This window comes from Pelodiscus sinensis, chromosome 4 (genome assembly GCF_052426305.1).
Source record: "Pelodiscus sinensis isolate ZL-2025 chromosome 4, ASM5242630v1, whole genome shotgun sequence".
Taxonomy (NCBI): domain Eukaryota; kingdom Metazoa; phylum Chordata; order Testudines; family Trionychidae; genus Pelodiscus; species Pelodiscus sinensis.
This window is the reverse complement of record NC_143055.1, coordinates 79241031-79266779: the sequence shown is the minus strand read 5'-3', so window position 1 is coordinate 79266779 and position 25749 is coordinate 79241031. Positions and strand designations below refer to the sequence as shown.

At 45.8% G+C, this 25749-nt stretch overlaps 1 protein-coding gene across 2 annotated transcripts in view; it reads left to right on the top strand.

Annotated features, from left to right (window-relative positions):
- Window positions 1–25749, top strand: part of RBM46 (RNA binding motif protein 46) — a 41080-nt gene that overhangs the window by 3603 nt on the left and 11728 nt on the right. Inside the window, exons 3-6 of one of the 2 annotated variants that reach the window (XM_089777959.1) lie at window positions 663–824; window positions 5695–6162; window positions 7468–8250; window positions 13511–13584. In XM_089777959.1, the coding sequence (XP_089634085.1) occupies window positions 674–824; window positions 5695–6162; window positions 7468–8250; window positions 13511–13527 (1419 nt within the window). In that variant the 5' untranslated portion in view covers window positions 663–673 and the 3' untranslated portion in view covers window positions 13528–13584. Of the gene's footprint in view, window positions 1–662; window positions 825–5694; window positions 6163–7467; window positions 8251–13510; window positions 13585–25749 lie in introns of those variants that run through there. The other variant, XM_089777960.1, reaches the window with a different exon arrangement.

Below are 25749 nucleotides of genomic sequence, written 5' to 3'. Positions count from 1 at the left end.
GTGTCCAGTTCTGGGCCCCCCACTATAGAAAGGATGTGGATGCATTGGAGAGGGACCAGCAGAGGGCAACCAAAATGATTAGGGAGCTGGAGCACATGACCTATGAGGAGAGGTTGAAGGATTTGGGTTTGTTTAGTCCGCAGAAGAGAAGAGTGAGGGGGGATTTGATAGCAGCCTTCAACTTCCTGAAGGGAGGTTCCAAAGAGGATGGAGAAAGGCTGTTCTCAGTAGTGACGGATGGCAGAACATGGATCAATGGTCTCAAGTTACAGTGGGGGAGGTCTAGGTTAGATATTAGGAAAAACAGTTTCACTAGGAGGGTGGGGAAGTATTGGAATGGATTACCTAGGGAGGTGGTGGAATCTCCATCTGTAGAGGTTTTTAAGTCTCGACTTGACAAAGCCCTAGCTAGGTTGACTTAGTTGGGATTGGGCCAGCTTTGGGCAGGGGGATGGACTTGATGTCTTCCTGAGGTCTCTTCCAGCTCTATGATTCTATGAATAAATTAGATCCCTTAGAGTATTATTCCTGACATAAGGCCTTTTCATGAGGTAGAAGTTAAAATAACTTATGGTGGTGTTTTTCTGGCTTTTGGTAGCTATTGTATATGAGTAACTTTGGAATTCTGTATTGTGAAATTTTATTCTAATGTTTTGTTGAAGATATTGCAAATATGCATGATGAAAGTACAGATGTAACAAATGGATGCAGCAAAGTTCGAACTGGTACTCAAAATGAGGCTGCCTTACTAGCTTTGATGGAAAAGACTGGCTACAGCATGGTTCAAGAAAATGGACAAAGAAAATTTGGTGGTCCTCCACCAGGTGAGCATTTGTTTGAAATGATAGAAGTATAAGGTGAAGTTCTGCCTTTATTTGCATCCAGCATGCCATTGAAATTGACAGCAAAGAAAACAAAGAATTGAAAATACATTGTATTGCCCTGCTGGGTAAAGTAAGCCCATGCCGTGCCCCTTCCACCTAAAGCCACACTTTTCCTGTGAGACCACTCCTCTTCAACAACCTCCCCTCTCAGCTAAGCCCCTCCCTGTACCAGCCCTCAAGCCTTGTCCTCCCCAGCCACCTGGAGGGCCAAGGCTGCAGCCCTTCCTGGCTGCCGGGGAGCTGGGCTGCCAAACCTCAGGCCCAATTCCTTCCCTTCCCTACATTACTCACCACTCATGGTTAAGGGCTTTCCCTTCACCCCTTGTGGTTCTTATCATGCAGACAGAAACCAGATGATCAGAAATTGTAAGTGTGGGCAGTGTGATGTTTATTGTGATTAACTATATCTGTTGCTCTGTATACCATAGAGCCTAACCTGACCCCTTTATTCCCACTTCCTCTTCCTCCTTAGGAAGCTTAATTATACTATCGTGAACACCCCTTGTCTCACCCCAACATTTTATGGTTTTATTCTGTATTGGAGGGTTTTGAGTTTGGGGGCTTTAGTACCACTCTACTTTGTATCCCATGAGAGGGATAAGAAGCAGGGATGTCAGTGTGTAGACAACTACATGATTAACGGATAAGCCTGGGTTTATTGGTTAATCTTGTCAACTACATGCATTTCTGCACTCTCCCTTGCGGTCTCTGTATCAGAGGCAGCAAGATGGGGGGGGGGGGGAGGAGTGGGAGCCAATGCTGTGGGGAGCTGATTGAAAGCTGGCTGCACATGGACATGGGATCTGCCTGTCCCCTGTCTGATAGAGACAGCAGCACGGAGGGGGGGCGGGAGCTGATATGCGCAGGGAGCCAGTTTTTAAGCAGATCTCTGCACATGCCGGCTCCATGAACATGGCCTCCTACAGAGGCAGCAGTGGAGAGGGCAGGCAGGAGATGGTGCTGGGGGGACCTGGCTTAAAGCCTTCCCTTGCCTACATTACCTATCAGAGGCAGCAGCTTTGGGGACAGGGAAGCAACAGTACAGGGTGGCAGGTGGGAGCTGGTCTGCGCAGGAAGCCAGTTTTTAAAACCAGCTCTCCTTGCAGACTGGCTTCCACCAGCCACCCTGTGCTGTTGCCTCTGATAGAGAGGCAGCAGCGCGTGGTGGCAGGGAGCTGCCTGAGAGTTGGGCTGCGATTGCACTGGCTGCCAGCCTTGCCCTTGGGGACTATCAAATAGTTGTGTAACTGCCAAAATTTGATGCAGTTACACTAATATTCAATTATGTGCTAACTAACATCCCTAGTAAGAGGTCAGGTTATGTTTCAGCCAAGATCACCTTTTATCTTGCCTCTCCTGAATTTTTGCTTGACCTTGTTTAGAGATAGGAGTCAAAGCAGTCTTTGGGTATTCACTCTTATATTAAACTTCTAGCATACCCAGTAAGACTTTAATTCTCTTGCTTCTCATTGTGCTATAAACCTTATTGGGTAGGCAGAAAAAACGCACAGTGTTTTTGTTCACATATTAGACCATAAAAATATTTTAAAACCCCCCAAATTTAGCTCAAGGTAAGAGCTGCCTATATACTAACATATATGTGCAGTGTGACTGAGGTAACATGGAAAAAGACACTTTAACTTGTATAATTTCTTGAATTGAGTGCTTTATTGCCTTATGTAATATAACAATAATGGAGTTATTTATTTTATAATTTTCTTTTTGTTCTGGCCTGGAAAAATCAATGAGTATATTACGTTTGCTGGCAGTTCAGGGCTGTGAATAGTTTGTCTTGCTTTTTTGGAGTTAATACATGTTATTTTAATAACCGTTTCTTTGTTTAAGATTACACTTAGCATTCTGGGTACCATGCACGGCACGGTCAGTTTTACACATATGATTTTAATTTTGAATCAGTTTTCCTCAAATTGAATTGGAGCTTTAAGTCACCTTGAGATTTACAGCCATTTTGAATTGATATTTCACACTTTTGAAGTTATGAATACAGAATTTCTGATTGTAATATTCCATTTGGATAATTCAAGATAAGCTCTATGAATTTCACTGAGACTTAAAATTATTTTTATGCTGAATAAAATAATTAAATATTAAGCACAAATGATTTTATTCATAAAATTACATGAACTGCGTTTATATGCTCCAAAGCCATTGCAGGTCACTTTTGCAAGTCTCGGTGGTTTTGGGCTTAATTCTACTTCAGTGTTAATTCATAGGTAGATAGCTAGCTAACTTTTCTTGAGTTAACTGAGCTAAAATGAGAGCAGTTATGCTGAAAAAGATCACTTGAGCAACCTAAAGTGTATGTGTCGCTCTGTAGAATAGCTGAGGTATTTACTGTAAGGGTATTTAGATGCTGCAAATGCCGAGCTTAGTAATTCCTAAATACCTTTAAAAAGCTGGACCTGAGACCCTATTGCATTACTAGTTCAAGCATCAGCAGTATTTGCGCTTCAGTTCTCCTTCCCCCAACACCTTAATAGGCTAGCAAGTTTGAGCTTAAACCAGAGATCGGCAACCTTTCAGAAGTGGTGTGCCAAGATTTAATTTATTCACTTATATTTACAGATCTGTATGCCAAGGGGAAGGGCAGGGGCAGGCTGGGTACAGTGATAATATTTTCAGAACCAGCCGCAGCTAGGGAGAATGATTTAATTTAAATTATTAAACAGATTCAGCATGTTAACTTTCTCATGTTAGTTTATCAAACTTAATTTTAAATAAAGTAAAATATTAATTTATGTCCAATGTTAAAGGTTTCAATGTTTTCTTTCTTTATGGCAGATGTGGCAAACTTTTTTGGGAGTTGGTGGCCACTGATGCACAGAAAAATCACTTGGGGACAACACAAGTGAGAAGGGGGAAAAAAACCTCTGCAAAACCCCCCAACCCTTACTGATGTGGCCCATAACTGAAACACCTCACTCCTTTGGCTTTCCAGCCCCACTGGGTGAGGGGAAGGTACAGGGCTTCCCATAGGCCAGATTTACTTTTCTGAGGTGCCAGAGTTAATTGATTTTATGGACCCCTTAGTTTCTGGGGTGGGGACAAAAATGAGGGGTTCAGTGTGCTGGACAGGGCTGCCAATGTGTAGGATAGGTAAGGGGTGTAGGATCTGGGCAGAGGGGAAGAGGTTGCAAGAAGGGGAAGAGATTGCGAGGTCTGGGTGGGAGGTAGGATGCAGAAGTAGGGTGGGAGTAGGGTCAGGAGGGAGGGTGTCAGAGCAAGCTGGGGATGTGGGGTCTTGGCGGGGGGAGAGAAGTGAGTGAGAGGGATTGGAGTGTGGGGGTCTGGGCATGAGGGGGGACACTTACCTGGCTTTGTGCCCCCATGCAGTGGGGAAAGCCTCAGGACAGCACACTGCTGTTCCCTCAGCAGAATGGGAAGGGGGACAGAGCCCGCCCCCCCCCCCCACGCAACAGGGATCCCAGTGCAGTGGGGGTGTGTGAAGAAACCCCGACCTTCACTGCCAGACCCGGCTCACTGATGCTCCCCCAGTGGGGCAGTACATGGAGCACATCTGCTGAGCCCGAGTGTGCCCCGCCCCACAGCACCTCAGCCAGCCTCTGTGTGGCCCTTGCCGGGTCTGAACCAGTAGCTCCAGGGCACAGAGATCTGGGAGCAGCTCTGCCGGGTTTTATCTTGGGCTCGCCCTCCCCCCCCTTCTCTGGTAGCAGCAGCAGCTGCTGCTGTACCAACAAGTGGCCTGGAGGAGGAGGTGGCACCCAGATCAGCACCACACATGCCAGAGGTAGTCCCATGGGGAGAGGGAAGGGGCTGCACTGCCTGTGGTGGTGGTGTAGTGGGTGGTAGAGTGACTGGAAAATATGCGACACCGGAAGCCAGCTTGGCTGCCCACTGGTAAAGCTCCAATGGAGTTACCTACACAGTCTGCTAGGGTAGGGGAGGAGTCTGTTCCTTATGGGGTGCAGCAATGTCAGTGCACGGAGCCATTTCTCAGTCATTGCTTCCCCTCAAGCCAGTGTCCCCATCAAATAGTGAAATATTCGGTGGGGCTTTCCGGGACATTTCACTACTTGATGGGACATCAGAAGAGAGTATTTAAAATCATATTTTAAAATCGGAAATGCCCTTATGGTCGGCATTACGGATCTGGCGGGGAGGTTCATGTACCAGTGAAAATTGGCTTGTGTGCCACTTATGACACACATGCTGTAGGTTACTGACCCCTAGCTTTACTATCACTTTCAAATGGAGACTTGTGTGTATGCACTAAGGATGTTAAAATGCCGATGATTAGCTAATCGAGTAGTCGTTGGAATTTTCATCAACTACTCAATTAGTTAATACAGGAGAGCAGTCACTACACCCACTGTGGCTCTGCAGTTCAAATGGAATAGGACCCGGGCTGTTGCCTGGCTCCTACTCCAATTAAACTACAGAACTGCAGCAGGGTTAGCTGCCCAGTGAGGTGGGAGCCGGGACTAAACAGTCCCCCACTTGTACCACCCTAGGAGCTAGCCCGCTGCAATCACTTGACATTTTCAGCAGTTAAATGTTTACACATGGGCAGGGGGGAGCAGCTCTTCTAATTGCTTTATTGTAAATTAGTAAAAATTCTTATTAAAAAAAAAAAGCGCCAAAATGCTGGATGGGGTTGTCTTGTTTTCAGAGCTGTAAGGAGTCAAGAAAAGATAACATTAAATCAACACAATAATTTTCTAACAGCATTATCAATAAATCAAATGTGCTTACAAATCTGAAAAAATACTGTTTGAGAAAGTTTCTGGTTATGGTTTCATACTTACTTGTTGCTGGACAATTTTTTAAGGTTGGGAAGGTCCTCCCCCACCTCGTGGCTGTGAAGTTTTTGTGGGAAAGATTCCTCGTGATATGTATGAAGATGAATTAGTTCCTGTTTTTGAGAGAGCTGGGAAGATTTATGAATTCAGGCTGATGATGGAATTTAGTGGCGAGAATCGAGGATATGCTTTTGTGATGTACACAACCAAAGAAGAAGCCCAGCTGGCGATCAGGATCCTTAATAATTATGAAATTCGTCCAGGAAAATTTATTGGTGTCTGTGTAAGCTTAGACAACTGCAGGTTATTTATAGGAGCTATTCCAAAAGAGAAAAAGAAGGAAGAAATCTTGGATGAAATGAAGAAAGTTACAGAAGGAGTGGTTGATGTTATTGTTTATCCAAGTGCTACTGACAAAACTAAAAATCGTGGCTTTGCCTTTGTAGAATATGAATCTCACAGGGCTGCCGCTATGGCTAGAAGAAAACTAATCCCAGGTAAGGTTTTAATTGTATTATTAAATGTGAAATTTAAAAACTAAAGCATTTATAATAGATAGCTACTTTTAGATCTGTACTTACACTACCTTTTATCTTACTCAGTTGATTTCAATAGGATTGGTACACATGTAGTTATCCTGAATAGGATTATTTTTTTAATTGAGGCCACTAATTACAGAGACAGGGGAAGGGATGAATACACTGGAATTAAGTAAGGCAGAGAGAGCAAAAGAAGAGTTGGAAGGAAAAGGAGAGATGGGATCAGGGGAAGCAGAGTTGGAGAAACAAAGGCAAAAAACCGAATACCACCAAAAGACAGGGCATGAAATCCTGGCTCCATTGAAATGGTTGACAGAACTCTTAGGGCTCATCTAGACTATGCTAAAGTATTGAAAGAGGATATGCAAAGAGGAATTTGCATATCTTCTTCCGATCTCACTTTCAAACGCAGAGCTTTCAAAAGTGAAAATAGTCAAGACACTTTTTTTTCAGCAGCCTCCCCCCCCTTTTTTTGAAAAGCCGCTCTACCTCAAAAAATGAGATTTACATGGCTTTTTGAAAAAGGGGGGGGGGGGGTTGCCAAAAAAAACCTCCAGATTACTTTCACTTTTGAAAGTTCTGCTTTCGAAAGTGAGATTCATAGGAATTTGCATATCCTCTTTTGACATTTTAGCATAGTCTAGATGAGCCCTTATTGGCTTCACCCAAAATCTATTATTGGTAGCAGACAAGAAGCATTGACTTCATCTAAGCCCTTGAAAATAAATAGAAGGAATAGTAAGGCACACTCACCACATGTAAGAAAAAATGTAGAGCACTCAGATTTCATCTTGATAAAAATATAACATGCTTTATCACCTTAACTAAATTTCTTTTAATATATGTGGAGAAAATGAATTAACACACATTGCATATTGTCCTTCCCCCAAAAGTGTGACTATTTTAAAAGTACATTGTCACCAACTAGTAATTTTTTAACTGCTTGAAATTAAACAGATTTCACAAAAACAATCATCTTTAGCAAAACTGGTACTGGTTGTGGCTGAAGCAGACAGTACTTATTTAAACATACATTTTGCTATAGAATTTTTTTTACAAAGTTTAATTTTCTAGCTATGACTTTGTTTAGCTAAGTGAATGCAAATAAAACATTTAATAGTTGTTTGTTTCAGAATTAGTACTAAAAGTAACAGTTTTGTTTTGCTGTTTTGGTTTCTGGAATTGTTTGAATAATACTTATCACTTAGCTATCTTTTTTCAGCATGATGCATTTTACTTAAGTCTAACACTTCTTTGTTCTAGGAACATTCCAACTATGGGGACATACTATTCAAGTAGATTGGGCAGACCCAGAGAAAGAAGTTGATGAAGAAACAATGCAGAGAGTTAAAGTGTTGTATGTAAGAAACTTAATGATCTCTACTACAGAGGATGCAATTAAGGCTGAATTTAACAAATTCAAGCCAGGAGCAGTTGAACGTGTAAAGAAACTGAGAGACTATGCTTTTGTTCATTTTTTCAACCGAGAGGATGCAGTTGCAGCCATGTCAATTATGAATGGAAAATGTATTGATGGTGCTAGTATTGAGGTAACACTGGCAAAACCTGTAAACAAAGAAAGCACTTGGAGACAGCATCTGAATGGTCAAATTAGTCCTAATTCTGAAAATCTTCTAGTTTTTGCTAACAAGGAAGATGGCCATCAAAAATCATTAGGAAAATCAGCAAATCTTTCAATTCGCCTTAATGGTCAGCAGAGTCCAAGCCCCCCTGAAATTGAAAGGTGTACTTACCCGTTTTTTCCAGGCACAAAGCTTACTCCAATTAGCATGTATTCTTTAAAATCCAATCATTTCAGTTCTGCAGTAATGCATTTGGATTATTACTGCAACAAAAACAACTGGGCACCACCAGAATATTATTTATATTCAACAACAAGTCAGGATGGTAAAGTACTCTTGGTATACAAAATAGTTATTCCTACTATTGCAAATGGATCCCAGAGTTATTTTATGCCAGACAAACTCTGCACAACATTAGAAGATGCAAAGGAATTGGCAGCCCAGTTTACATTGCTACATTTAGGTAAGTTTAACAATTGTTTTAATTAGTTCTTAAGAATTGAAACCAAAGAAAATTACTTAAAATTAGTTCTGTGTATATGTAACCTACATATTTGCTGACTGTGGTCTAAGTGCATCTTTTCACTATTCTCAGCTGACCATTCTAGAATTTTAGTGTGGTGTCACTGTTGATCATCATAAATAAGAAGCACAACACTAAGGCAGTGATTCTCAAATTGCAGTCCGCAGACCCTTAGTGGTGGTCCACTAATGGCTGCTGTACAGGTGGGCCGTGGCTTGAGACTCAGCCTCCTCCTCTTCCCTGTAGTGAGGAGCTTGCACTGGTGCGCTAGCCCCACAGCCTCCAAATGAGGTTGGAGCAGGAAGCTCCGTGCACTGCTGTTCCCCTTCCCCCTAACTGGAGAAACGACAGTGAACAAATGTACTGCCTGAAGGTTTTCCCCGCTGCTCCCATTGGCCAGAATTGCAGTCAGTGGCAGCAGTGGGGGTGGTGTCTGAGAGCAGCTGGGGAGCGTGAAGCCAGGTAAGCACACCATTATCCCCTTCACATCCTCTCCCCTTGTTGAGCCCCCACTTTCCCAGCTTTCTCCAGCACCGTTCCTCCTGGCCAGACATCTAATTCCCAGCTTGCTTCTGCGCCTTCCCTTGCCTCCTGCACCCTTCCTCGTGACCAAACACCTTACCACCAACCCACACTTGCACCCTCTCTCCTAGCCAGAACCTCCCCCACCCCACTTCCAGCCTGCTCCAGCCTGCTCCAGCATCTTATCTCCCATTCAGACTCTCCCACCCTAACCACCATCCCTATGCCACTCCCTGACAGGCCTCTCCCACACACTGATCCCCCTCAGTTTTGTCCCCACCCATCAGTTTTGGCCATCTAGGGAGGCTCTCAAAATCTACTAGCCCCAGAACCCCAAAAGAGTTAATCTGGCCTGTGGGAAGCCGTGAACCTCAGTCCTCCCTGTTTCTCCCCGCCCTGCTGCTGTGGTGCTTGATATGGGAGTGAGGTATCTCTTTTGGGGGCTACATTGGTGAGGGTTGAGAGGGTGATTTTGAGGTTTTTTGTCTTTCACTTTTGTGTGGCCCCAAACTGATTTTTTTTTTCCTGTGGATCAGTGACCCCAACCCAAAAAAGGTTCCCCCCTCCTGCCATAAATAAACAGAATGCTGAAACCTTTTGTTTTGGACATATATTCATATTTTATTTTATTTAAAACAAAGTTTTGTAAACTTAGCATGATAAACAGATTAAGCACTGTAACTTTAATTATTTTGATTTTGAGTAAAAATAATTCCTTTCTTCTCAGTTATATATGTCCCCTTATGTTATAGCTGCATATTTAAGTTTTGATGTTCCAGTAGACTTATGTGAATAATTAAGTATTTAAGTTATATAGATCAGGGGTTCCCAAACTTTATTACACGGGGACCCCTGCATTTTGAATTTGCCTACACTCGCCAAGGATTGCTTAAAATGGAGAGAAGTCCTACACAGTGGCCCCCTGCATTTTGAATTTGCCTACCAAAAAATCTGAGAAGGAGGAGAAGAGATACAGGAGAAAAGGGAGACTGGCTTCTAGTCATGGTCAACAGCCTCCTGCTAGAGGAGGCTAGAATCATCTGTCCTCTGTGTAATAGAACTTGTGGTTCAAAAATCAGCCTTATAAGTCACCTGAGGATCAACATCTCTCATGGAAGATGATCATATTCAGCAACAAGTGATCACCCATCATCATCAGTGTAAATAGAGTTTTATTGTTAGTGTTTATTTAGTATTATCATTAGATAGTGGGGAGGAATGTGGTCCTCCCTGTCTTGGGGGCTGGGGCATGCCTTGGTCCCAAGGTTTCAAGCCATGTGCTTCTTGTCAGAACTTTATACCCTTGGAAGATCCCCTCGAATCTTGCTTTAAGTTCTTGGACAAAGGACATCAAACAAACAAGTGGGTTTTTATCCCAGAACTAAAGAAGAAAAGGACTTGAGGCTTAAACTCTTCCTGATGGAGTCAGACACAGCTGGGCTTTAATCTCCCCCCTTTTCCTCCTCCCTGTCCATAGGTCCTGGTTAACCAGTTAAACGTAACATTTATTTGGTTAACCTTTTTAAATGGGATTTTACATCTCTACTTTCTATCCATCTTATAGTACATTAATCCAAGCCATACTTCTTTAACTTGCTGGCAAGAATACTATGGGAAACAAGTATCAGAGGAATAGCCATATTAGTCTGAATCTGCAAGAACAACGAAAAGTCCTGTGACACCTTATAGACTAACAGATTTATTGAAGCATAAGCTTTTGTGGGCATAGACCCACTTCGTCAGATGCATGTAGTGGAAATTCCAGAGGCAGGTATAAATATACAGGCATAAGAAAAGAGTTCCAGTCAAGAGTAAGGCTAGAGATTACTCTTGACTGGAACTCTTTTCTTATGCCTGTATATTTATACCTGCCTCTGGAATTTCCACTACATGCATCTGACGAAGTGGGTCTATGCCCACGAAAGCTTATGCTCCAATAAATCTGTTAGTCTATAAGGTGTCACAGGGCTTTTCATTGTTCTATGGGAGATGATATCAAAAGCGTTGGAAAAGTCAAGGTATGTCACACCCACCACTTTTACCGTATCCACAGAACTAGTTGTGTCATCATAGAAGGTAATCAATAGAGCCTGTCAAATCCATAGATATCTGCTTTATATCCACGGGTATCCGCATCCGTGGATGTGGAAATCCTTGATTGATATTTGTTGATGTGGATACAAAATTGTGTATCTGTGCAGGGCTGTAGTAATCAGGTTGGTAAGGCATGACTTGCCCTTGGGGCATGCATGTTGACAGTTCCTGATCACCTTTCTCTCCTCCAACTGTTTCAAAATTAATTACTTGAGGACTTGCTCCATGATTTTTCCAGGGACTGAGGTTAGGCTGACCTGTCTCTAATTCCCCAGGTCCTCTTCCTTTCCGTTTTTGAAGATGTTCACTACATTTGCCCTTTCCCAATTGTCTGGGAGACCCTCAATCCCCAAAAGTTTTTAGAAATAATGGCCAATGGCACTGAAGTCACATCAGCCAACTCTCAACACCCTCAGATTCACTTGATCTGGCATATCCAGCTTTTCTAATTTTTTTTCTACATAAACTGCATATTCAGCTCTTCTAAATATTCCTTTGTTAAGGAATAGCGAGAGAGAACATGTAAACACTAGACAAGATTCTTATTTTGACCAGGGTCGTCAGGAACAAATCAGGGAAGGAATTGTAGCTGAATGAAAAATGCCTTCTCTTGCTGTGGAGGGGAAATAATCTGCTACTTCGCTTTTATGCCAGGAATATGTTGCAGCTGCATAAGGGAGTGCTTTGTTCCCATATTCCCTTGTTTGGCCACTTTGGATGACATGTTTTTCCTGTTGTAGATTGGTGACTTGAATAAATTATCAAAATAAAATTGGCAGATGTAGTTCATATTCTTTTTTTCCTCTCCAGTCTCTCTCTTCATGTCATTTCGTTTGACCAGAAAGACGCATGTTTGCCTTTCTTTGTGCTAGTTTCGATCTTAATGTGTGTTGATAGTCCATTCTTATATTCCTCTCTCAGTATAGCTCTTTTTTTCCCCAACAAAAAGCCTTTGGACTACTGTTTCTTAAATGTAAAGATGTGGTCCAACCATTTTCTTAGGACTTTCTGTACTTACCTGGTAATTGATGCACCAGAGCTTGATCTTCTGGGCTTCGATTTAGCAGGCCCAGTAAAAGCCCACTAAATCAAATGCAGATGGAGGAGGAAGGGGAAATTGTTGGGAGAGTTTCTCCTGTCGACCTCCTGCAGTGGGGCCAGCACAGAAATTAGATTTAAGGTACGTCTACTCCAGCTAGGCGATGCTTGTGGCTGGAGTTGCGTATCTTAAATCAAATTTCTCCCCTGACCTTCAGGCTTAGTCTACACTTTACAGCTTTTAAGTGACAGGACATTGCCTGTCAAAACGGGGTGGTGGTGAGGATGGTGCCCTTTTTTAAGTATCTGTGAAGGAAAAAAGTTTTGTCCTTCAGTTGGTAGTATAGACAAAGCTTAAGACATTTCCAGCTAGAAGGGATCTTCTAGTCTTCCTTTCTGCTTAGGCAATAGAATTTCAACAAACAAAATCTTAATTGCCTCCATTTGACCACTGATCTGCTGTTGAGGTAATTTCATACTCTGATTTCTTTTTGTCTTCTACATCTACGAAATATTCATTAGGCCTTGAAACACACAACCACTGTTCCAGAAAATCTCAAATGTGTTTTTTATAGCATGAACTGCATATTAACAAAGATATTTTCATGTAGTCTATCATAGAATCCAAGAACTGGAAGGGACTTTGAGAGGTCATCGAATCCAGTCCCCTGCCCTTATCAACTTGCTCTTAAATATCACCAGTGATGGAGATTTCACAACCTCCCTAGACAATTTATTCCAGTGTTTAACTGCCCTGACAGGAAGTTTTTCGTAATGTCCAGCCCAAACCTCCCTTACTGCAGTTTCCCTTTCCTTCTGAATTATGCGGATTATTAATAATGCTTATTTATTATAGTGCTTTTTATAAGTAGATCTTGAAGCATTTCACAACCTTTTAAATGTATTTAATCTTACAACACTCCGAGAGTTAGGGAAGCATTATTTATCCCCATTTTAAAGGTGGGGAACTGTGGCAGAGAGGGGCTTAGTGATTTGCCCAGGATCACACAGGAAGTCCATAGCAGAGCAGGGAACTGAATCTGGGTGTCACCCATTCTAAGCCCATGACCTAGCCCCTGGACAGTCCTTTTATGTCACACTTAAAATTGCACAGTATCCCCATGGCCATTGCTTATGAGGAAAATTAATACTTTACCAGTGTTTTTTAGTGAGTTTTTTAGCTGCAAACAAGGAGAGCTTGCACCATGTGACCAGCTACTTTATCACAAGCTACCAAGTGATTCATAAACTGTTGTTTGAAACCTATTTTATTAGCTTCCTCAGTATGCAGAAATGTAATGCCTGAAAACAACATAGTGTTCTTTTAGAGTAAGTATTTTGTCAGGTTTCAACTGAACTTGAAGCATATTTGATTAGATTTTTGGAAATTGATTAAGTATACTTTACACCTTTTTGACAAGTGTCTGTGGCAATCACCTGTACTAGATAGGGAAGTTCTTAAATTGGTCACTATTTCTAGAAGGTTAAAATGTCATGTCTTGTAGCTCACCCTAGATATGCTCATGGTTTTTTTTCCTCTGTTTAGTTGCTGCCCTATATTAGTAGTGATTGCCAGCTGAGAATTCATCAGTTCTGTAATAGTACACTAAAGGTGAATAAAAATGATTTTATATATACTATATTAAATCTACAAATCCCAATCATCGCAAAAAATCACTAGTGCGTTTAGCTGTCAATCATTGGGATACAGAAACAAAATTAACAGATATTCCCTTTTTTCTGTTTGTGATTATTTTGAAATAAAACTGTAATCCATTTCTTCTGTAAGCAGAAAAGTTATAAAAAGTATCATGGTCTTGACGCTGCTTATATGGTTTTAATATCACACTTAATCAGCATTATTGTAGTGTCATGAATACAAATAGAAACATTTTGAGAGTAGCTGAATGTGACAGACAGCTTGTCATGTTAACTTAAAGGTTCAGAGCTGCCAGCATGGTAAGGCCCTTGTGCACTGCACTTCGGGCATCATTTGACATAAAACCAGATAAAGTGGCATGGGGAAGAATACTTCAGTGTAATGGTGATCCTGTGTTTCTGTTGAGTTGACAATTCACTCTTATGTCACACATCTCTCTCCTGCTGGCATGACAGAGAAGAAAACTGGCTGGAATGCTCCTATACCAGGGGTTGGCAACCGATGGCACGTGCCATCAGTTGCACAGGAGCTGATTTTCATTGGCATGTGGGTGGGAACTCAGTCCTGCCCTTCCCACCTACCCTGCACATCAGGGAGCCTGCACTGCCACTTTAGCCTCACATTTGGCCTGTGCAGGCAGAGCATTCAGCTGATTGGCAGGGCCAGGACGCTGTCAAGCAGCTGCTAAATGGAGCTGCTCCATACTTGAAGGGGAGCAGCAAGATAAGGATGTGTTAATGGCTTAGATCACGGGTGGGAAATAATTTTGGGCCAGGGGCCACTTCAAAAATTTTTGAAGTGCCCCCTGGCATTCGGAAGGGGTGGAGCCTAAATCGGAAGGGAGGGAGCCAGGATGCTTCTGGGCTAACCCACCCCCAGACTGATTGGTCTGGGGGATGGGGAAGCCCCTTTGCCCCCTTCTCTCCCCCCCGTCCCACTAGGCACCCATTCCCCTGGCAGAGCAGGAAGAGGCTTCCCATGCTCCCCCCACCCCCAGGCCAATCATGGCCTAGGGGTGGGGGAGTGCAATATGCCTCCTCCTGCCCTGCGAGGAACATGTGGCACTTTGAAGTGCCGCACACTCCTCACAGGGCCGGGGCAGGGTGAAGGAGGCTTCACACAGCTCCCCTGTCCCCAGGCCCTGTTTGGCCTGAGGGCAGGGGAGCGCAAAGCCTCCTCCCGCCCTACCCATGCCCTGCGAGGCGCACACAGCACTTCAGAGTGCCATGTGCTCCTTACAGGGCGGGAGGAGGCTTTGCATGTTCTCCCTCCCCTCCCCCCCAGGCCAATCAGGGGCTGGGGTGGGGAACCTGTGTGAAGCTTCCTTCTCCCTGCCCCCGCGCCGCGCTCCTTGTAGCACTTTGAGATACCGTGTGCTCCTTGCAGGGGCAGGACGAAGTTGCGTGCGCTCCCCTGCTCCCAGGCCCTAATTGGCCTGGGGATGGGGGAGTGGTAGGGCCTTTGCAGGCCCGATCAACTTGCTTGGCTGGCCGGATTTGGCCCGCAGAGGCCCTTTTGCCCATCCCTGGCTTAGATTAAGAAACACCTAAAGAGACAGGTGTCTAATGGAAATTGCGTTTATTTTCATTTGCCTTTTAATGGGAGTGAGACATCTGGGTTTTCTGGAGTGCAAAGCAGGTTAGGCATGTATCTGCATCTTCGGGTGCCCAAATACCTGTGTATATCTGGATCTAGATCTAAAAAACAAAGCTAAAGGCTCTGATGGGAATTGTCAACAAGAGCATAACTCATGATTTTCCCTTGTGTTACCAGAACTGGCGGAAATATGATGACCTATTTTCAGAGGGGAAAAACAAAGTATGAATTCATTTTCATTTTAAAGTGTGCCAAATGGACCCAATTTTATTTTCCCCCTTTTTCAAAATGTCCTACGTCTCTTCTATTTCTTCCCACTCCCCGAAAAAGTTAGTGAAATTTTTCCTTTACAAAAAGCGCCTCCAAAAACTGGTGCTAACTAGTTATAAAAGGTTTTGAAGTTTGAGTTTGTGAAAATACATGACATTTTTTACACAAGAGGAACCATTTTGACAATGTTGACAGTTTGGGATGAGACAGGTTTGTTTTAGAAAAGAGTCCTTTCCTGCTCCCTGAAAGAAAAAATACTAAAAATTGGAACCAGCTCAGTATTACACTCAGACACTTGGGTGCAGCTTCAGCTTCCCTAATTGCTACCAGGAGGTGTGTGTGCTCTACACCTTATTGCAGCGAGTTTTTAACTGCAGTGCAAACCTACCCTCAACACACTAACTCAGCTAAAGGTAGTGTGTGTATGTCTCCTTGAACTGTAACTTAGACCTCCACCTGTAGTGTAGATGTACCTTTATGGACTTATCTGAGCTCACTCAAGAAGTCTGTGATGGAGCAAGCATTAAGCCTGTGTATCCCAAAGTAAGAAAGAAAAAGATTCTAACAGAATTTTTTTGGAGTGTTGTAGATATCTAAAACTCTGATCTTAGTGATTTTAAAAAAAAAACTTGTTACTAAAATGGTCAGATCTGTATCTTTATTTATTAATTAAGCTGCTGTAAGTAGGACTATTATTGATATTTAAAAAGTATTGATGGCACACAGACCTGTAAATAGAAGTGAAATAAGTTAAATCTCGGCATACTACAGGCAGTCCCCGGGTTACGTACAAGATAGGGACTGTAGGTTTGTTCTTAAGTTGAATTTGTATGTAAGTCGGAACTGGTACATATTGTAGGGGAAACTCTAGCCAAACATTTCTCCAGAGCTCACTTTTATTCTCCCACACCTCACTTCCCTCAGTCCTTTATTTTCAAGTTGAGGTGTCTGCTGAGAAAAGCCGCTCCGCGTCTCCCTGGTCTGCTGGGGGGAGGGGCTAGCTTCGCGTCTCCTTGGTCTGCTGGGGGGAAGCAGCTAGTGCGGGGTTGCCTCACCCCGTTTGTAAGTAGGGATCCGATGTAAGTCGGATCCATGTAACCCGGGGACTGCCTGTACTTCTAAAAGGTTGCTGACCCCTGTCCTATACTATTCCAAACCTGTTTACTTTCAGAATGCTTTTGCTGGTACAGCATAGGGGAACTGGTCTGCCAACAAAAGTCTGGAGAAGTCCTAAGATGAGATTTAGCTATTTGCACAACTACCCTTGACTTGATGTGTATGCTTTTGCATATACTGTAAGAAGAGATTGTCTAATATCTCTAATTTTACATTAGTCAATGTAGAAATCTCAGTTTCTCCCATAAGCAGGAGTAGTATTCTTAAGATATTTTGGAGTCCACCTAGGAAGACTTTTGTACAAAAACCCAAAAGTGTAAATCAGAATTTTTAAAAAATCTAATGGTGCATACAATATATTTTTAAAAATATATGCTGAAAAAGTAATCAAAAGTTGTTGCATTCTTTGTAAAGTTAAAGCCTGGAACAAAACAGCCAATGAAACTATATGGCTACGTCTACACTTCCCTCTCTCGGTCAAAAAAATATGCAAATGAGGCGAAGCGTGGAATATCGCTCATTTGCAAGACGCTTTTGCGCAAAAAGGAGCCTAATTAATTATGCAAATGCAGTGCAGCAATATTCCACGCTTCACCTTATTTGCATATTTTTTTGTGCTAGAGAGAGGGCATACTGCTCTTACCACCTGCCTCTCAGCTGTTCTCCCGTCAACTCCATTGTACATAGTTGCGTTCACCTAAAAAAAAAAAAAAAAAAGGTATAAAGAGAAAAGAAACAAAGACAACAGAACAGAGACATTATCACTAACTTACCAACATTTAAACAACTACCGGTGTGGAGCCGATTGCTCCTGCCCTTGAGCCGCCAGAGCAGAGCAATCCAGAGGCTAACGCTTCAGCGCATGCTGCCAGACAACCACCGCGGAGCCCTGCCCCTCTCCTATCTCCGTGCCGCAGCTGCTTTCGCTCCTGCCTCCTCTCCCCGGCACCGTCCTCTCCTCTGCCTGCGCTGCGATCTTCACGCTGGTCAACTCACTGGTATGGTCTCCCCATGCCTCCTCCAGATTGCCTTCTCTGTTTCTAGCTGCTGCATCTTCTTATCGCAGGCACTACTACAGGCAGCTCTCTGCTTCTCCTGCTTCCTCCAGGGCATCAGACATCCGCTCTTGTTTGCCCTGTTCCCTGTACCACTATCAATATTACAGCTGCTCTAACTACCATGATGACCGTTCACCACGACATGGCACACACTACCGCAGCGACTGCTACTCCTGAGATTCGCGCAGTGGGTATTCTTGCCGATCACGATCCGCCTTTGACTATGCTTCACGCAGGCGCTCTCCAACTCCGGCTCCCCTTACTCCTCCGCACCATTCACCATCACCATCTCACCATCCATCAGAGCCGGAACATACCCTCTTTGCGGACCAACCTTCGGGGACTTCCATCCCAGACTTGTCCAGACCAGATGAGGCAGTCACGCCGGGCGACAGCTCTCCACCAGATGACCTCCGTCAGTTTCAAGAGTTGTGTAAGCGAGTAGCTATCACATAAGAGATCCTGCTGCAGGAATTCAAGGACAAGCAACACAAGCTTTTCAGGAATCTCCAACCGCAGCATAGGTCATGCCTGGCCATTCCTCTTGACGAAGGCATCCTAGAACTGGTTAATGAAGTGTGGCATGCTCCAGCGTCGGCTCTTCCGACCAACAAACGGGCCGACAGGAAATATTTCGTACCACCAAAGGGCATGGAATTCCTCTTTGCCCATCCACAGGCTAACTCCTTAGTAGTCGACGCAGCTCAACAGAGGTCTAGAGCCCCACACCTCAGACAACAGGCTCCGATAAGGACGTAAAGAGACTTGACCTCCTGGGCAGGAAGGTCTACACTTCAGCAACACTACTCCTCAGAATCGCCAATTACTCGGCACATCTCTCCAATCATACCTTTGATATGTTTTCACGCCTTACCCCCCTCATGGATCATCTCCCTGATTCTAAGAAATCGATCCTGAGGTCAGTAATCCAACACATCAGCGAGAACGTCCCTCCAAATAGCCATGGACGTCGCTGACACTGCTGCTTGCTCTACTGCTACTGCCATTGTTATGCGCAGAGCTTCTTTCCTTCAAGCGGCGGGAGTTCTAAAGGAACTACAGGTCAAAGTCGAGGACTTACCGTTCAACAAGGATATGCTATTTGTAGAGACCACGGATTCAATCTTACACTCCTCTAAAGGCTCCCGAACAACCTTGTGAACTCTGGGGATGTACACCCCCCCCTTTAAGAGACGCCGGTACTCACCGTACCAGCACAGATATGACTACTCCTACATCAGACATCAGTGGCAGCAACAACACCAGCAACAGAGGTGTTTGACAACCAACGCTCTCGCCAGAGGCCTCAGTGATGCTGAAACCCAAACGGCAGGACAAACATGCCTCCCAACAACAAGCAACAAGTTTGATGCATTGGTCAGGGGCGAGCAGTCACAGGCAGTATCATGAATTGTATGACCCAGTTCTTTTGCCACTGGCTGAGGCCCTTTCTACATCAGTGGGCAAAAATCACTACGGACAGATGCGTCCTCGAGATTTGTTCAGTCTGGCTACCCTGTCCCTTTCATAGCCATCCCACCAACCACCCGTCCCACTCCGTCCGTCTTCAGGGACCCCTCTGTCGAGACCCTCCTCCGACTAGAAGTCGACCTCCTTCTTTCTCTGGGTGCCATAGAGCCAGTCCCAAAAGATTTCAGGAACAGGGGCTTTTACTCACATTATTTTCTCACCCAGAAGAGGTCCAGAGGTTGGCGCCCCGTCCTAGATCTCTGCCGTTTGAACAAATATCTCAAGAAACGATTCAAAATGATGACTTTATCTGCCATAATCCCTGCGTTAGAGCCACAGGACTGGTTTGCCGCCCTCGACCTCCAGGACACCTATTTCCAAGTCCCTGTCCATCCAGCTCACAGGAGGTTCTTGCACTTCGTCGTGGCAAAGGACCACTTCCAATACAAGGTCCTCCCCTTTGGGCTATCGTCAGCCCCCCAGGGTGTTTTCAAAGGTTCTATCCGTGGTCACGGCCTTCCGCCAACGCCAAGGGGTACTTATCTTCCCTTACCTGGACAATTGCCTACCCAAGGTCCCTTCTGCACATGAGGTCTCCCAGATGGTTCACCTCACTAGGCAAGTCTTTCAATCGCTCGGACTCCTCAATGAGCAAAAGTCCGTTTTGCGCCCCACTCAGAACATCAAGTTCATTGGGTCCTGCCTGGACTCACTTGCCGGCAGAGCATTCCTACCCTTATAGAGGTTTCAAGCCATCCAAGACCTCATTCACACCATCACAGTCAGCCCTACCGTTCCACTCATCACATGCCTCAGACTGATAGGCCATATGGCCGCCACAACATACGTGGTGAAATACGCCAGACTACACCTGCGCGCCCTTCAGTACTGGCTGACTCTTGTATACGACCACACCAGATACTGTCTCCACAGGCTGGTAACGCCGCTACCTGGCGTTCTCCAATCACTCCTATGGTGGACCAGCCACACAAACCTGCTGTCAGGTATACCTTTCCATTGGCAGGAGTCACACCACCAAATCATAACGGATGCCCCCCTACTAGGCTGGGAGGCTCACATGGGCTCCCTCTCAGTCCAAGGCCAATGGTTCCCACAAGAAGCATGCCTACACATAAACCTTCTAGAGCTACGTGCCATTTTCAACGCATGCAAATCCTTCCTCATCTACATTCGAAACACCATGGTGAGGATATTCACGGACAACATCACAGCCATGTATTACGTGAATTGCCAAAGCGGTGCTCGCTCCCGTTCCCCATGCATGGAAGCCATCTGCTTTTGGAACTGATGCATTCGCCACGGAATAACACCTACAGCATCCTACTTACCTGGCACCACAAATGTGATGGCAGATTTCCTGAGCAGACACTTCCATGTGAAGCACGAATGGGAAATGCACGATGGCGTCCTATGCGAGATCTTCCAACCTTGGGGTACTCCGCGAGTGGACCTCTTTGCAACTCCCCCCAATACAAAATGCTGCAAATACTGCACCAGGGCGAGCCTAGGCCACACATCCCTGGGGGACTCCTTCCTTACAACTTGGCGCGGACCTCTCCTCTATGCATTCCCTCCCCCCCCATACCTCTGATCCCCAAAGTCCTTCAGAAGCTGAAGGTGGACAGGGCAACGCTAATCCTCATAGCCCCGGGCTGGCCTCGCCAGCACTGGTTTCCCTTCCTCCACCGTCTCTCCGCGTGTACACCGGATCCGCCTTCTGCCTCTCCACAGTCTCCTTACACAAGACCGAGGATGCCTGAAACACCCCCAGATACAAATGCTGAACCTAACAGCATGGTTCCTAACTGGCTGACTCCATTCAAATCCCTCTGCTCCATTCCAGTCCAACACGTCCTAGTACACAGACGACAAACCACGAGAAAAACTTACCTTCACAAGTGGCGCAGATTCTCCTCCTGGTGTACCTCAAACCACCACGATCTGACACGTCCGTCGATCCCCTCCGTACTGGACTACGCGTTGTACCTAAAGAACAAAGGCCTCACGTTAGCCTCCATCAGGGTGCACCTCACAGCAATTTCAGCATTCACATCACCGATAGATGGCGTTTCAGTCTTCGCCCATCCTACTACTAAGAGATTTCTCAAGGGCCTTACCAACATGGCCCCACCGCATGATCAAGTCTCACTGGTGTGGATCCTGGATGTAGTCCTCGACGCCCTAATGAGGCCACCGTTGGAGGCTCTGGCAACTGTGTCCTTGCATTTCCTCACTTTGAAAACCGTTTTCCTTCTTGCCATAACATCGGCACGCAGAGTGAGCGAGCTTTCTGTCGTGATGGCCACGCCACCATATATAAGGATGGAATAGTCTTGAGACTATACACAAGATTCATACCCAAAATTGTCTCCCATTTCCATGTCACCGAACCAATGATCCTGCTAACCTTTTTCCCGAAGCCCCATGCCTCACCACGAGAAGCGGTCCTACGCTCCTTGGACACCCCCGCAGGGCCTTAGCATTCTACATAGATTGCACTAAACCTTTCAGGCGTACGGACCACTTATTCGTCTCCTTGGCACAGAGGTCAAAGGATCAATGCTTCTCTTCCCAAAGGATTTCCAATCTCGTAACCTCGTGCATAACGCAGTCGTACGCAGCGAAAGACTTACCCCTTCCATCCCAATCACGCGCCTACTCCACTAGAGCCATGGCCACATCTACAGCGTTTCATAGAAGGGTATCTCTGAAGGACATCTGCAGGACGGCAACCTGGTCCTCATATGAAACCTTCGCCAAACACTATTCTATTTCTCTAGTCACTCGTTCAGATGGGGCAGTGGCGACTGCAGTGCTCTTCACAGCGGATAAATAGGGACTCCTTACCCTCCTTCCGTTCTGGCGACTACTGTTACGCAGTCACTCATAGTGGAGCACCCGCGGGGACATCCCCGAAGAAGAAAGCAAAGTTACTCAACTTCGGTGCGGTAACTGTCGTTCTTCGAGGTGGTATCCCCGCGGGTGCTCCACTACCCGCCCTTCTCCCCGCTTCGGAGTCCTCTCTCTCTCTTTCTGCTCTTGTCTCTTACAGACTCCGAGGCAGTCTTGAGGAACTGGCGAGACAAAAGAGCGCAAAAGCCGTGAGCCTGCAGCACCTGCGCGGTCCAGCCAAACACTGCTCATCACAAGCTTCTGTCTGCGGCGCCGGGACAAGCTCAACACCCATAGTGGAGCACCCGCGGGGACATCACCTCGAAGAACAACAGTTACTGTACCGAAGGTGAATAACTTCGCTTTTTGCACAAGAAAAAGTACAGTAGGTCATCAGAAGACAGGGCTTTCTGTGCAAGAGTTATTCCTCTTTCTACAAGGAATAAGCCTTTTTGCACAAGAGCTCTTGCGCAAAAAGGCGTGTGTGGATGGACAATAGGGGTTTCTTGCACAAGAAACCCCTATCGGAAAAAGCAGTGCTTTGATGGCAGTTTGGACGCTCTCTTGCACAAAAGCCCATGGCAGTGTGGATGTGCTCTCACACAAGAACTTTTTGCAGAAGATCTCTTCAAAAAGTTCTTGTGCAAGAAGCCTGCAGTGTAGACATAGTCCCCAATTCTTCTTTGAGTGGTCCCCGTGGGTGCTCCACTCAAGGTGTCGGGTCCCGACCCAGTGCTGCTAGTCGGAGATTTCCAGAGCCGTAGCCGGGCCGGATCACGCATGCCTGAGAGCAGCGCGGCGTTCGTGCCTTTGCAACGTCTCGCGGTCCGGCCCCCCCTCGTTAATTCCTCTCAACCGCCTGTGGTTGCTGGCGGAGTGCCGTTTATCTCCTCAGAGAGAAGCCGTTTCTTTAAAAAAAAAAAAAAGAAGAAGAAGAAGAAGAAAAAATCATAGATAGTTAACTCTGGTTCATATAGTTAGGTAGGTAGTAGTTAATTGTTGAATTCCTTAAAAAACGTTTTTTTCTATAGTTACTATTCTTAGTTTATTAGATTACTTGTATATAGTTACGCTGAGCAAGCATCATGCCTGGGTCACCCGGGTTTAAACAGTGTGCACAATGTAAGGAGGCCATGCCTGCATCTGACGGGCACGAAGCTTGTGTCAGATGCCTAGGAGAATCGCATGTGCCACAGAAATGCGCCCATTGCGCGAAATTGACACTGAGGGCATGCAGGGAGAGAGACATGCGATTAAAACTACTCCTGTGCGATAAGGCGTTACAGCCTTCTGAGGACCAGGTCTCAGAACATCCTGCAGGGCAGAAAAGGAGATCGCAATCGCTCACGGTAATGGTGTCAAAGAGGAAGAAAGCTTCTCCTACGCGCTCTCTTCTATCCACTTCACTGTCCTGGGTCAGTCAGGGACACAACCCTGGTACGTCCGGGACGGCGGGACAGCCAGTAAAAACACATCAGACGCTGCCGGTAATGCCTGCACCTCCAAGCTGCTTGTCATCGGCACCGGCTCTACACCCCTCTAAGCGCCCGGCTCACCGGGAGCGATCGGCACCGCCAGAGGTGCTTGAGCCGCTACTGTCTGCGCAGCCGCAAACTATAGCGGCACTGCAAGCGGCTCAGATAAGCCATGACAAGCCGGCGCTGCAGACGGCACTGGAATCGGCAGTGATAGACGGCACCGGGGAGCAGCACAAACAGGCCCGACAGCAGAGCGCCCCGCACCGTGCCGAGTTGGCACCGGGAAATCACGCTCCATTGGCAGTCTTAGTGGACAGGGAGCTGGCCATGGTGCCGTGCAGGATCCTAGCACAGCAGCATGATAGCACTGTGCACGTGATGGAGGGTCAATCCCCTCCCCCCTGTCCCTGTCCCTTACCAGTAGAAGGGAGGGAGGCTGCTCCTGCCTCTAAAGTCCCTACAAAGGCTGCTAGGAAGTCAATGCTGAGACACTCTATTTCACCATCACCTGAACCTTCGTTTTCACCGTACCATTCAGCGAGGGTCAGAGATTGCTCAGCGTCTCACAGCCAAACAATGCCCTCCCCACGATGGAGATCGAGGTCTCGTCGGTCTGGTCATCACGACCGGTATTCCTATTATCATCGGGGATCATCATATAGATCTCGCTCACCAAGTTACTCCCCTCCGAGATCTTATCATGGGGGTATGTTAGCCGATATTCCTCGCGGCGATCGTCCCCTGAGCACTTCAATTACAGGAGTCACCGATCATCCTATGAATATGGGAGACCTCACTCTCATTCTCATCTATGCTGCTGCCAGACTCTTCGTGAATCACGACAATCACCTCCGATCCAAGATTGTAAAAGGGCGACACCTCGTCTGGAGACCCCCTTAGCCTCAGCTCACCTGTCGGAGCCCGAGGAAGGTCAAATCTCGGATACGGACGATCTCCCGCATACTATATCTCCACAAGATATTTCGTCATCCTCCCCAGACGATGCTGTGTTTGAGGGGGATTCCTCTCCTCCTGACGACACAAAAGAATTTCAGGATCTTTTTAGGAGGGTGGCTCAGTCTCAGGATGTTCAGCTATCAGATGTTCCGACGAAACAATTCAAACTCTGGAGAAATTTACATCCTAAGCAACGATCTAAGGTTGCTCTCCCTATTGATGAGGCAATCCTCCAGTCAGCAGCAGAAATTTGGCATACCTCGGCTTCGACTCCTCCAACTTCAAAACCGGCGGAAAAACGTTATTTTGTCTCCTCTAAAGATTCAGAATTTCTCTTTACTCACCCTCAACCAAACTCCTTGGTCGTCGACGCAGCTCTTCAAAGAGCTAAGAACCCACAGCTGAAAAATGTAGGGGCAGATAAGGAGGCCAAGAAGTTGGACATATTTGGCCGCAAAGTATACTCATCGGCCACGTTACTTCTTTGCATTGCGAATTATGCAGCTCTGTTGGCAAACCATAGTTTTGATAATATCGCGAAACTTACAGACCTGGCCCAAAGAACATCGGAGGCCGATAAAGAGCTTTTAACGGTCAATCCTCAAGGAAGGCTATGCGTGTTCGAAGGCAAATCTCCAGATAGCTATGGATGTAGCAGACACGGCGGCTAGAGGGGTAGCAACAGCAGTGTCTATGAGACGTTCGTCCTGGCTCGCCACAGCGGCAGTACCCAAGGAGTTACACTCCAAGGTCGAAGACCTTCCGTTTGACAGGGTAAAATTATTCGCGGAAAAGACCGATGAAGTACTTCATACTGGCAAAGACTCAAGAACGACACTCCGTACGCTGGGAATGTACATCCCACCATTCCGTCGTCGTCGTTATTTCCCGTATCGGAGACGGTATGACTATCAGTCTCGTAGACAACCAAATCGCACGTTTGACCAGTCACGACCTAGACAGCAACCTCAGCGAAGGCGTCCACCACCACCTAAAGTGGCCGGCACGTCCGTCTCAAAACAGCAAGTTTGACTTCTTTATCGAGAGCATGCGAACTCCGCCAATCGTTGTACACACAGACCCCAATTTCCACCATCGTTTACAACCCTATCATCACCAATGGGTCAAAATAACATCAGACAAATGGGTACTGGAAGTCATAAAGGTCGGCTTCACCATTCCCTTCACTTCCATTCCCTCCACCACCCCACCTTCCCTGTCCCTTTTCAGGGACCCATCTCACGAAGAACTCCTGCGACAAGAAGCT